This window comes from Taudactylus pleione, unplaced genomic scaffold, assembly GCF_031769625.1.
Source record: "Taudactylus pleione unplaced genomic scaffold, aTauple2 ptg000479l, whole genome shotgun sequence".
Lineage (NCBI taxonomy): Eukaryota > Metazoa > Chordata > Amphibia > Anura > Myobatrachidae > Taudactylus > Taudactylus pleione.
Window position 1 is genome coordinate 16,354,160 of NW_028284881.1, and position 13,088 is coordinate 16,367,247.

The 13,088-nt window shown below is 45.2% G+C and overlaps 1 protein-coding gene across 1 annotated transcript in view; it reads left to right on the forward strand.

The window, feature by feature from the left end:
- SUSD2 (sushi domain containing 2) overlaps positions 1–13,088 on the forward strand; it is a 289,389-nt gene that overhangs the window by 114,672 nt on the left and 161,629 nt on the right. Inside the window, exon 12 of the mRNA XM_088449259.1 lies at positions 4,013–4,279. Coding sequence (XP_088305385.1) covers positions 4,013–4,279 — 267 coding nt within the window. The remainder of the gene's footprint in view (positions 1–4,012; positions 4,280–13,088) is intronic.

A 13,088-nucleotide genomic window follows, 5' to 3' on the forward strand; every position in this document is an offset into this window, starting at 1 on the left:
TTGTGGTAGGTTTTTCCTACCGCAATCACTGCGAGCAGTTCAGGCTAAAAGACAACCAAGTGACGTGGCCGATGATGCTCCTTTACTAATTATGCACTCCCATTAAACGCCCTTTTTACCATTAGGCACGCCTGCGTTCGGATCTCCACTCCCCCGTTTTCAAGCACCTTCCCCTGTTACCACCCACAAACGGTACATTCTGTCAATCAAATTAGCAGCCCCTCACTGTTTTGCGAACGCTCGATTTCCGACCACAATGACTGGTTTGCGCATGCGCACTAAAACCCATACGCATGCGCAGTTGTGCGAACATCGTTCATAGCGAACGAGCGGCCGCTTACGAGCGGCTCTGAATCAGGCCCTGTGCTCTTATTTGTGAGGAACTGCGTATTCATTTAAGGCTGCACCCATTGGATTTTGGTGCAAAATATTACATTATTTTGTTTGCTCTCTTTGGTTCTATCTCTGTGTTTCTTTTCTACTATATCCTTTCTACTAGCCAGAGGAGCGGGGTGAGTGGAAATGCGTATCGTCACAAGGTTTACTGAGTAGTAATCAATGTTTCAGATGTATATAATTTCAGGTATATACAGCAAGGCACAAATCAGATTCAAGATAATAAAGGGTTTGCTCACCTGGAAAATGCAGGATCAGGTTCACACACAGATGCAAATAGTAGAAGCCAGGAAGGAATCAGTCCATTCTCAAACTAAGATTCTAGTACACAGTTAATTCAAACAATACAAAAGAGCAAACACAGAGGTTAAATCCTGATTCCAAATCCAATTATAAATATCCAGGCAGATAAAGGGTTAAAGCAGGAGAAGTATGTTCACAATCTGACATCTGATACAGTACACACACTTAATCCAGCAAATGTATTAAGACAGAAGCAGAGGATAAATCAAGAATACAAATCTAATGTCAAATGTCCATGTGAGCAGGCAGATTAGGGGTTAAGGCAAAACAAGACCAGCAAACTTTGCAGTTGAATGAGGTGCACACTGTCTTACAGAGGGGGAGATATGTCAAGGCTTGAAGAGAGATAAAGCACCAACCAATTATCTCCTTACAGGCTGTGTTTGCAGAATGACAGGTTGGAGCTAATTGGTTGGTACTTTATCTCCATTTTATCTCTCTCCAAGGCTTAGGGCCTGATTCAGAGCCGTTCGCTATTTGTGGTCGTTCGTTTAAAAACAAGGGGTGGCTATTCAAATGATCCGTACGCACATTGCAGTCTGTTCACACCTCTAAGTCTGAACGAGCGAGCAAAACATACGCTCGTTTATTTGTTAAAAACGCCCCCTGGCCGCTCGCATCCTACGTCATGTCCGCTATTTATTAGATTAATCGAGTACATCGACCAGCGTATGAACTGCTCGCTATTCTTGTGGTTGGTGTTTGCTACCACAAATTTGCGAGCAGTTCTGGCTATAAAATAACCCAGTGACGTGAACAATGACGCTGCTGTTTTAAATATACACACCCATAAAACGCCCGTTTTGACCTTTAAGCACGCCTGCGTTCGGATCTCCACTCCCCATTTTCAAGCACCTTCCCCTGTTACCACCCACATACGCCTCATTCTGTCACTCGAAATAGCAGGCCCTCGCTATATTGCGTACCAACGATTTTCGGCCGCACTGACTGGTTCGCGCATGCGTACTAAAAACCGTACGCATGCGCAGATGTGCACACATCGCTCGGAACGAGCGTACTGCCGCTAACGAGCGGCTCTGAATGAGGGCCTTAGTACATTTCCCCCAGAGAGAGAATAATCACCTAGCAGGGAATTGTGGGTGTGACTCCTTTTTATGTGCTGAAGTTAGAAAGGGACTGTTCTACACGTGTATGTCTGACTGCGCTCCCAGCCAATGTTCCTGTATTTGCGGCTGAGGGAAGAGAACACCTGGAACTTGAACTGCCATGCTAGATGGTGGAAAAACAAGCAGAGTGGCCCAAGTCATGTGATACATACAGTATCTTGCAACAAGGTTTTTGCTCTGCTCTTAGAATGCATTGAGAGGCAATGCGCAAAATTGGACTCCACTAAATATATTCTCCAGCTCCAGGCTGCGCATGAATAGAAGCGCAATGCATAGGCTTGCGGAGCACTTGAAAACCCATTTCAGGCCTCCCTCACTGATGAGCTCCATAGCATAAGCAGCCCCTATGCTATTTACATCCCTAACACTGGCTATCTTTATATATATATATATATATATATATATATATAAAATATATATATATATTAATTAGATTTTGTCCCTTACTACTGTACCCTCCTGATGTAAATGTTTTGAACCTTTTTTGTTACAGCAGCATGGTCTGTGCAGATGATTATCTTCATCAGCTTTGATCTTTGCATCATTTGCATCTGTAGCATAAGTGGCTCGCGATAGGCCTATAAGTGGTTTGTTCAGGAAAAACTAGGTCACATTTTTGTTAACACCTCTTTACTGTAATTTGCCTGTGCTTACCCGGTCATTTCCTCCCCTTCACACATCCCTAAGGGGATGGAGTTGCAAATGTAAGATGCATCTGAATTTGCATAAAAACATTGGCCCTCATTCAGAGGCGGTCGCAAGAAGCGAGTGCTCTCTCTGAATGAGGGCGGCCGCTTCACGTTTCAAGTGAAGCCTCCTGGTCGCTAGCTAAGCTGTGGGTTAACACCCACAGCTTTAGCGACCGACCAAGTTGATGGTCGCGATGGTCAAGACCATCGCGTCCATCGGGGCTTGCGACGAGACCCTAATGTTGGGTCTCGGCAACCGCAAGCCCCAGGGAGCTTCCTGCTCTGATCGAGCAGGAAGCTCCCCACTGACATCACTCCTTAAGGAACGCCTCCGTTTGTGTAGCCATCCCCCCGCCTACAAAACGGGGCGAGCTGTCGATCAACATCGACAGCCGCCCCTTTTGTAGTGATCTCCGGAGCAAGACAATTTCTCTCTCGCTCCGGGGCTTGCAGGCGTCTGCCGTTTTGTGGGCGGCCGCACTGACATCAGCAGTGATGTCAGTGGGGAGCTTCCTGCTCGATCAGAGCAGGAAGCACCCTGGGGCTTGCGGTTGCTGAGACCCAACCTTAGGGTCTCGTCGCAAGCCCTGATGGTCGCGATGGTCTTGACCACCGCGACCATCAACCTGGTCGGTCGCTAAAGCTGTGAGTGGTAACCCACAGCTTAGCTAGCGACCAGGAGGCCGCACTTCAAAACCCAAACGGCCGGCCTCATTCAGAGCGACCGCTCGCATTATGCAAGCGCCTCTGAGTGAGGGCCATAGTCCCTTCTCCCATCACGTAGACTGACTGCACTGTGCATGGGTGAGCTGCAGCACACTGCCAGCGGAAAAGCCTAATTTTTACATTTCTTGTAATGCAAAGAAACGCTCCCTAAAAAGGGGTAAAGCAGCACCTCTAGACATAAGGCCCAATTATACAAAACCATCAGTTTCGGTCAGTGTAGCCCAAAAGGTTACCCACTACTGCCACCAATGTTTGCAGCCCTACCTACAGAAAAAGCACTATACCAAAGTTTTTACAAAACTACATTTCACCATTTGAAAATTGAGATAAAGGTGGCAATAACCTTCCTTGCTACGATAAATAAGTCACATTAACTCCTTGCCAAGCGCAAATGTCATATATATGATGGTCAAAAGTTCAGTATATTGGGAGAATGCTAAAAATGTTTAAATTAAGGACAAAGAGCCAAGTCTGGTTCTCTGTTGTGCTCAGTGGGAACGTCCTGATCTACAGTATTCATTATGAATTTGACCTTCAAAATTGCAATGAACCTGCACTTTGCATGCATAGTCTGACCATTGCTGTGCTCTGGCTAGGTGTGTGTTCTTGTACAGACTGGTAAGGCACAACTGTATGAATACTTATGAGTTTTGCTCTTAGTACTTAGTTTATACCCAATCACATTTTACAATACAGGCATTTTTATGTTCCAGTATTCTTCTCTTGGAATCTAACTTTTTGTCTCACCTATATTACATTTCTTTCCTCCAGGGGCAGTGACCAATGAGAGTTCACTATTTCTGTATGACTCTCAGTACCTCATCAACAACTATATACTGAAGCATGACCCAGATTTCATCCCCATATTTTATTTGGAGGAGGATGTGAGTGATCCATTGTTTGAGCAGACAGAAGCCTTGTGTGGTGAAGATAAATTCTGCAGATTTGATGTCTTCACCACAAGAAGTCTAGCGACTGGCAATTCCACTAAGATCTCACATGGTAGTCACAGAATGCTCGTAGACAATCTGCAGCCAGGTAACTTGAAACTAACAATCCTATGTTACTAAATTTAAGAACAAGTTAGGTTTAATTACTTTTATCCTATCCTTTGTTTAGTTTAGCATTTTGCAGATAGTTGCAGATAAATTCCATTACATATTTTGATCCCTTTATGATTGTACAAATTACCTTTTTAATGATTGAGGGGCCTATTCGTCAAATGATAAATGGCCCCGGTAACCATGCGGTAACGCTAGCTTCGGCATATTTAAGTTACCGGGCTATTCATCATCAGAGGTCTGATAGGACCCCTATGGTATTCAGCAAAATGCTACACATGCGGGTTACGCATGTGTAGCCGGGCTGACGGGAGGAGGTAAGTAACGCAGCTACTTCTGTAGCTGCGATACTGACCGAGGGGACAGCTGCTTTTCAGAGCAGTTGTCCCCTCACTGGAGCAATGATGAATTGCTCCAGTGTAATCTATCCCTCGCTGCGAGTTGAATATTTAAGTATCCATCGTAGAGAGTTCAATACTTCATCATCGGAGGCCATACGGCCTTCGATGATGAATAGGCCCCACAGTTTGGGAAAATGGAAACTGCAAATGATCATACTTACTACACATGCAAAGTATTGTTGTATGCAAATGTCCAACTACAGTAAATGAACCATAGGCATGGAATCTATGTCGGCTCTGCTTACATGAAATCCGTGTTCTGTCCTTTTTCCCCACATATGCTCTTGATTAAAGCTTCAGTTACTGGGTAAAACCTGGCTCACTTACAGAGAGTGGTCAGTTGTTAGCACAGAAGCATACAAGGATGGATACTGAGTTGGGAGCAAAGCAAATAAGAGCAAGTAACTTTGCTCTTTGACAAAACCATGTTATGCTGCAGGTAGGGCAGATGTAAAATGTGCAGAGAGATTTATATTTGACAGGGGCGTGTTCTAGCTCAAATCTAAATTGCAGTGTGAAAATAAAGCTGTCCAGTATTTGTGGGCTACATGCAAAAGCAGCCAGTATTTACCCTGCATGTAAAAAATAAATGTATGTGCACCCCTTACATTGCAACATGGTTTGTTCAGCTGCAAAGTTACATCTTTTTTTGCTTTGCTTCCAACTCAGAATCAGCCACGCTCTATGCAAAAGCCACTTGAATGGTTCACTGAAAGCCTCCCACCATACTCTTAGGGTCATATTCAATTGGATGCGTGAATAGCATAAATCCCGCTCCTGCAAGGTTTTACCCGCACGTGCGGGATTTTTGCTATTCAAATAGGTGCGTGTATTTTTCCTTTTTGTGCCCCGGGAGGTTTTTTTTCACGCACTTCCAGAGCAAGTGTGATTTTTCCCCAAATCATTGTTTTTGGGGAAAGTCGCTGGGACTTGCTCTGCCCCCCCCCCACCCCCCGTCTCCCCGAGGACTAATTATGTTCTCAGAGCTGAAAACACCGCAACCACTTTTTTTTTTATTAGATACCGTGGCTAGCAGGAGCGCGCATACCCACGGTATTCCAAAATGGCGCGTGAGGTTTTTACCTCGTTAAACCTTGCGCCCAATTGAATATGCCCCTTAGTGTTAGAGTGTGTTGTAACATGATCTAACATAGGCTTTAAAAGTCATCCTATGTTATAGCTAATGTAAGGTTCCAACAATTGTTAATCGAAAAAATAGAGACTCATGTGACCTGAAATGTGCTCAGCAATACAATCCACCCCAAACTACCTTGTGGGGGCTAAATAAAGTTCAAAGGTGAGCTGTGGGAAAACTGGCTTCAAAGAAAGGAGCGATGATGTATCCTTAGCATTTAGAAAGTGATCTCTGTAACTGTCTGACCTATGCAAAAGTGATTTTCAAGTTTCTTTAAAACTCTGGAATAATGTGCTCACATTCCATTTTCAGAGTCCTCTTTCTTGTCACTACTGAAATCTGTGCACATTACTGTCCATTCCTGTGCTCCAGTCCCTAACAAAACCACTGTGTATGAAAGATGCTACACTCACATGACTGCTGTTTATTTCTTCTCAGTGGCCAGCTTGTTACTTTGCATTGTACAGTAAGGGGTAAATTTACTAACAATCGAGATAGGTTGAGGTGATTTATTGATTTTTTTCCCTGCTTGCAAATTTACTAAAGGCAAAGTCGGATGAGTTACTGAGAGATTTCTCTCATCTCACTCGCAAAACGCGGGTGAGATAGCAATCTTGAATCAAATCACCATTGGGCGAAATCTGAAGTACTTTTCACCTAAAACATACATCTCTCAAATTTACCAAAAATCGGGATGACAAGCTCGGGAGAGATAGGAGCAAACTCTCTGTCAAAATCACTTTTCAAACTCTCAACCAACTGAGCTGCGAGATGGTCAGAAACATACACAAATCATTGTGATTTGTGTATGTTTCTTTCTGTAACTGGTAAAAATAGGGATAATTTGAAAAAAAAATGATGTGAGGTCCCCCCCAAAAACACTAACCAGCCTCAGGCTTGCCAGCCTGTCCAGGTTCTTAACATTACAGGGAAAAAAATGTGTAGGGATCCCCTGTAATGTAAGAACCAGCACAACGCAGCAGGGACAGAGCTGGTTTTAAATATACGGCGAAAAAATTAAATTACGTCAGTTCCACCGTATATTTAAAACCAGCCCTGGACCCTTTCTAACGGGGGACTGATGCCACAGCCAGGGGTGCCCTTTCACCGGGCCCCCCAGCCGCAGCACCAGCCCTGACCGTTAGTCAGCCCAGGGGCTATCCTCGCCACCCCTGGGTGGTGGGTGGTGGGTTGATAGTGTTTGGTGTAGTGTAAAAAAAGATTTATCATCATTGTCTTTACAGTGGAACTACAGGTCCCCGCAAGCCTCCCCTGCATGCTGGTACTTGGAGAACCACAAGTACCGGCATGAGGGGCATTAAGGGCCCACACCAAACACTATCAACCCACCTCTCACCATCCAGGGGTGGCGGGGATAGCCCCGGGCTATCAGCCTAGGCCAGGGGTGCCCCTGGAGAGGATGACCCCTTTATAGGGGGGGGTCACCAACTCCCCAGGGATCCCTAGCCTGGGCTGACTAATGGTCCGGGCTGATGCTGCGGCTGGGGGGCCCGGTGAAAGGGCACCCCTGGCTGTGGCATCAGTCCCCCATTAGAAAGGGTCCAGGGCTGGTTTTAAATATACGGTGGAACTCATGTCATTTTTTTTCGCCGTATATTTAAAACCAGCTCTGTCCCTGCTGCGTTGTGCTGGTTCTTACATTACGGGAGATCCCTAAACATTTTTTTCCCTGTAATGTTAAGAACCTGGACAGGCTGGCACGCCCGAGGATGGTTAGTGTTTTTGGGGGGGACCTCACGTAATTTTTTTAGAGACATTTTTCAAATTTTTAAGATTTAGATTAGTTTAGTTTGTCCCATTGCTTTTGGCCCCTTAAAAAGTGGGAGGCACATACAGAAACTGTTGTAATTCCTACACTGTTCACCTGATTTGGATGTAATTACCCTCAAATTAAATCTGAAAGTCTGCAGTTAAAGCACATCTTGTTTGTTTCATTTCAAAGCCATTGTGGTGGTGAATAGAGGCCAAAATATGAAAATTCTGTCAATGTCCCAATATTTATGCACCTGACTGTATCTCACTGATATGTGCTGGCTGCTAGCTCGGGAGAGATTTGCAGAGAGAAAACACTGCAATCTCGGGTGAGTAATCTCCAGCTAAACGAGTGACTCGGGAGAGATATCTCGTTCTGCTTAACCATCGGCAAACTCGTTTAGCCTCAAAACGCCTGTTGGTAAATTTGGTAAAAGAAAAGGGATTAAATCACGCGAATTTGGGCGAATTCCAGCGAGATAAATCACTTTGAAAATCGGGACCATCTCGAATCTTAGTAAATTTACCCCGTAGGTATCTTGGTTTTCAGTACTTGTATAAACCTGCTTCCTTTGCATGGTGCTCAGGGCCGCCATCATGGGGGGACTGTCTGGACTGCTGTCCTGGGCCCGGGCAGTCCAACAGAGAAGGGGGGCCCGGCCTGCTCTAACCACCCGTCGCCGCTACTGCCAGACTGACAAAGGGGCCTCCTGTCCTACAATACGCCCTCCCCCCAGACAGTCACGGAGCGCTCCGCCTCAAACCCCTACTCATGTGGCTCCTTAGAACTGTGAACACTGGCAGGCCAGCGTTCCCAGTGATTCACTGCACGGGTGACGTCATGAAGTCACCTGTCGATGTGTGGAGCGTGCCTGCCCTGCGCGGCATCAGACCTGGCAGAGGCAGCGGTGGTGCTGCAGCATCGGGAGCGTGGTGAGGTAAGTACTGGGCAGGGGGCCTTGCATAATGAGAAGGGGTACTACTTTAGGAGGGCCTGCATAAGGGGCACTACTTTAAGGGGCAGTGCATATGGGGGCACTACTTTAGGGGGTCCTGCATATGGGGTAAAACTACAAAGGGCACTGCATAAGGAACAGTACTTTAGGGGGCCCTGCATATGGGGTAAAACTACAGGGGGCACTGCATATGGGGTACTACTTTAGGGGGCTGTGCATATGGGGTAAAACTACAGGGGGCACTGCAATAGGAATACTACTTTAGGGGGCCCTGCATATTGGGTAAAACTACAGCGGGCACTGCATAATGGTCACTGTATGTGGGGTAAAACTACAGGGGGCACTGCATAAGGGGTACTACTTTAGGGGGCCCTGCATATGGGGTAAAACTACAGGGGCATTTCTTTGGGGAGCAGTGCATATGGGCAAAACTACAGGGGGCACTGCATAAGGTACACTACTTTACACTACTTTAGGGGGCACTGCATAAGGGGCACTACTTTAGGGGGCCCTGCATATGGGGTAAAACTACAGGGGACACTGCATAAGGAGCACTAGTTTAGGGAGGCCTGCATATGGGGCACTACTTTAGGGGGCCCTGCATATGGACCAAAACTACAGAGGGAACTGCATAAGGGGCACAAAGGTGGAACTGCATAAAGGGTATAACTACAGGGGGCACAGCATAATGGGTTCTATTGCCTGAGAGCCAGTGAGGGGGGCAGTCTGAGAGCTGGTGAGATGATGCCTGCTTTCATGCTTATGGGGGCAGAGTGGGGCTGTTGAGATAACTCTGGGGTGAGGGCAGAGCCGGCCCTAGCCAATTTGGTGCCCTAGGCAAGATTTTGGCTTGTGCCCCCTAGCAGATAACCCCACCACTAAAGCTTAGTGTTTATACATGAATGCGAAACTCACAAAATATACTAATACAGTACAACTACAACTACAGTATGGATATAAAGGAACCAAACGGCAATATAAATACCACTGACCTATACAATATAGCACTCCTGGCCCCATCCAGCACCCCTGTCCCAGCACACCACCCCTCATTCAGCACAGCACCCCTTTCCCAGCACAGCATTCCTGACCTCATCCAACACTCCTTTCCCAGAGGCCACCCCTGCTTGTTTTTCTGACCTCTTGCTGGACTTAGTGGTCGGAGGTAGTGATGTGTGACTCACGAGCTCCGCAAAGGCCCATGGGAGGAGCGGCTGCAGCTGGGCAAGTGTAGCAAACCTCACCTGGCCATTTTACTTGTAGATAAAAATCAGGGATAGATCTAGACTTCTATTTTTGGAAGGGGGGCGGTTTAAGAATTAATCCTGACATCTCCCCCTCTCACTCATTACATCTCCCACTTCCAGTCCTGCCCCTCCCACTTTTCTTGAACATTTATTCTAGGAGTATCCTTTATTAGCAGCACATACACAAGGACTAAACAGTATTTATGCTATCAAATTTAACTAATCTACATCAATAAATACTTATTTCTCATCAGTCCTACATGAGCTGGTTCATTATGGGACATATTCACCTATCTTACATGACCACATGTCTTATGTGACCACATCTACTGTACTGTACCTACCTAGCACAAATATTCCTGAGGTAAGCACAAGCTGCTCATACAAAGGAAAAATACACCCCATGCTGAGCCGTACACAAAGTGCACATAAAGATACACAGACACATAGGGGCGGAAGCAATTACACTTAAACAGCTTTACGTCATGTGTCTGTCACCCATTTCTGTTCACAGCCCAAGGAGCAGAAGTGAGCGTAGAACTTCTTACCGTAACTTATGTGTGCAGCGCAAATGCATGTAATGAATCGCCCCCAAAAGCATACAACACCCTTAACCTACAAGAATACACAAATGACTTCCATTCCTATGTGCCCCATGATATGGATAACTAAAGAATTATACATGGTTTTGTTGTATTTTTGTGTAAATACGCTGAGAGAGTAGTATGCTGATGGAGTTGATTCAATCCGCATCCTACAAAGAACTTCCATTCCTACAACTAATCTGATTTAGTATTAGAAGCAATGGGAAAACACTATGCACCTAAAAGCAATGATTTGTGTTTATGGGGAAAGGGGAGCACAATGTAAAATGTGGAGGCTGGCTTATGGGCCCCTACACACTGCACAATATCTTTAACAATTTGGTTGATTCCAACACATCGGAACGACAAATTGTTAAAAATGTGTAGTGTGTATGCAGTACATTGTGTAGTGCGCGCTCCTATGGGGTCGTCAGCCTCATCGCCTGAACTTATGTGCAGCATGTAAGATCAGGCGATGCGGCTGACAATCCCATGCAGCGCAATGCAGGGGGCGGCAGGGCACCAGATCTCCCAGTGTGTACAAGCCGCCCGATATGTCGGCCCGTCGGCGCTGGGATCGTCAATGACATTGCTGGGTGCACACATATTTTAGTGTGTACCCAGCTTTAGAGGTGTGAAAGGGGTTAGCCCAGTTCAACTGCAGACTTAAGTATTAAAGAAACCATTCAAAACATAACATTTACATTTTATGCATTGTGTAAATTTGATTAAAAAAAGCACTTTGGTATATTCTATTGTGATAACAAATGACATATACAGAAACATGATAAATATATATACGACTCTCGACTCATTGACACTTTCATACATTGCAGCAATGACTAATTATTTACTGAGTACAGTCATTTAGTGATACACAGTTTAAAAAGTTATCTGTGACCACAAAGAAAGATAGATAGATAGACAGATAGATAGACAGATAGATAGATAGATAGATAGATAGATAGATAGATAGATAGAGAGAAAAAAAAGGAGAGAGATCAATTATACCTTTGTTTGAAAAGTTGCATTCAGAATCCATTTAATTTTCAGCTAACACAATCCAGAGCTTGCTGGCTCACTCCACTGGAGATGTGTATTGTTAGGACAAGCTTGATACTGCAAGCATGCCTGAGTAACACGTGCAGGTTAAGTTCATCTACTGGACTCAGGGGGTCATTCAGACCCGCTCGCGAGCGCAGGACGCTCGCAAGCGGGTCGATGTTGCCCCACTGCGCATGACGGAGGGAGCTCCGTCGTGCGCATGCGCAAGACCCGGATAGCGACGGGCTCTCCGTCGCTCCGGGTCTCGCACCAAAGGGGGCGTGCTGTCGATGTTGATTGACAGCACGCCCCCTTTCGTGGGCGTGCCGTGGGCGTGGCAGCCAGATGGAGGCGATGTCAGTGATGTCAGTGGGAGTGATTTTGGCTCTGATAGAGCCAAAATCACTCCTGGCCTTGCAGCTGGGAAACCCGACCGCAGGGTTTTCCTCGCATGTCCGATGGTCGCGATGGTCAAGACCATCGCGACCATCTTTTTGCACGCTCGTATATGCTGTGGGTGGTGACCCACAGCTATACGAGCGTCCAGGAGGACGCTCCATTTTAATGGAGGAGGGCCCTGATTCAGAGCGAGCGCTCTGGTCAGAGCGTCCGGCTCTGAATCAGGGCCTTATTTTTTATTTTATTTTTTATACAAAAATTACAATAAAAATAAAAAATATTAACACTTAGAAATGTTCTGTCTATTAATGTCACCTGTGTGGGGAGGACTTGCATAGACCTCTGTCAGTGAAAAAGTTAATGAGAACACAAGTACTGTATTTTATCATACTACCATTCCCTATGATATGGACAACTTCTATAATCTTCCTTTATTTATGACTAAAGCTAGGTACACACTGGAGCGATGGTCATTCGTTCCGACATCGGAAAGAATGCTCGTCAGCAGTGATTGCGCGTCCATGCTGGACGACTTTAATGAATGACATAACAATTACGTCATTCATTAAAATTGCACTAGCCGCTAGCTATATCGCTAGGTTTGTTGTGCAGCACATCAAACCTGGCAACCATCACTAGCGACCGCGGCAGCGCGCAAACATGCATACACACTGAGCGATGTAGGCTATATGTCATTACGAAGCGGCATATCGTCCTGATTTTGCTCCAGTGTATAGCTAGCTTAAGGTTACTCTAATCAGTATATCACACGCAGAGGCGACTGGAGTTTTACCTATTTGGGTTGTGGTCTACCTATAGTTAATCTTTTAATTATTTAATACAGTAGGATTATAATTATGTTTAATCACACTTGCATTAATAAGGTAAGGCTTGAATTTAATTTTTTGAATGTAACTTACTAGACAATGAAGATAGAAAGACACAATTAAATTACATTAATTAAATTTATTTTATAGAGCCCAGCTTACTTTTTTATTGATTATATGACATCTCATTCCTTTGTGTGATTTTTGTAAATTTCTTGTGAGAAAAATATGTCTAGCATTTAACGACCTGATGATATTGGAATATCCACAGCGATTTGTCTGTTTTATAACTGCTTGATTTAGTACCCAGTTATGTAGCTTTAATAAAGCGATGTCCATACCTCCATTCTTCATACAGACACAAATAAGGATGGTGGAACAACCTGGTACTTTATAACATTATGGGACATGTCAGTAGAA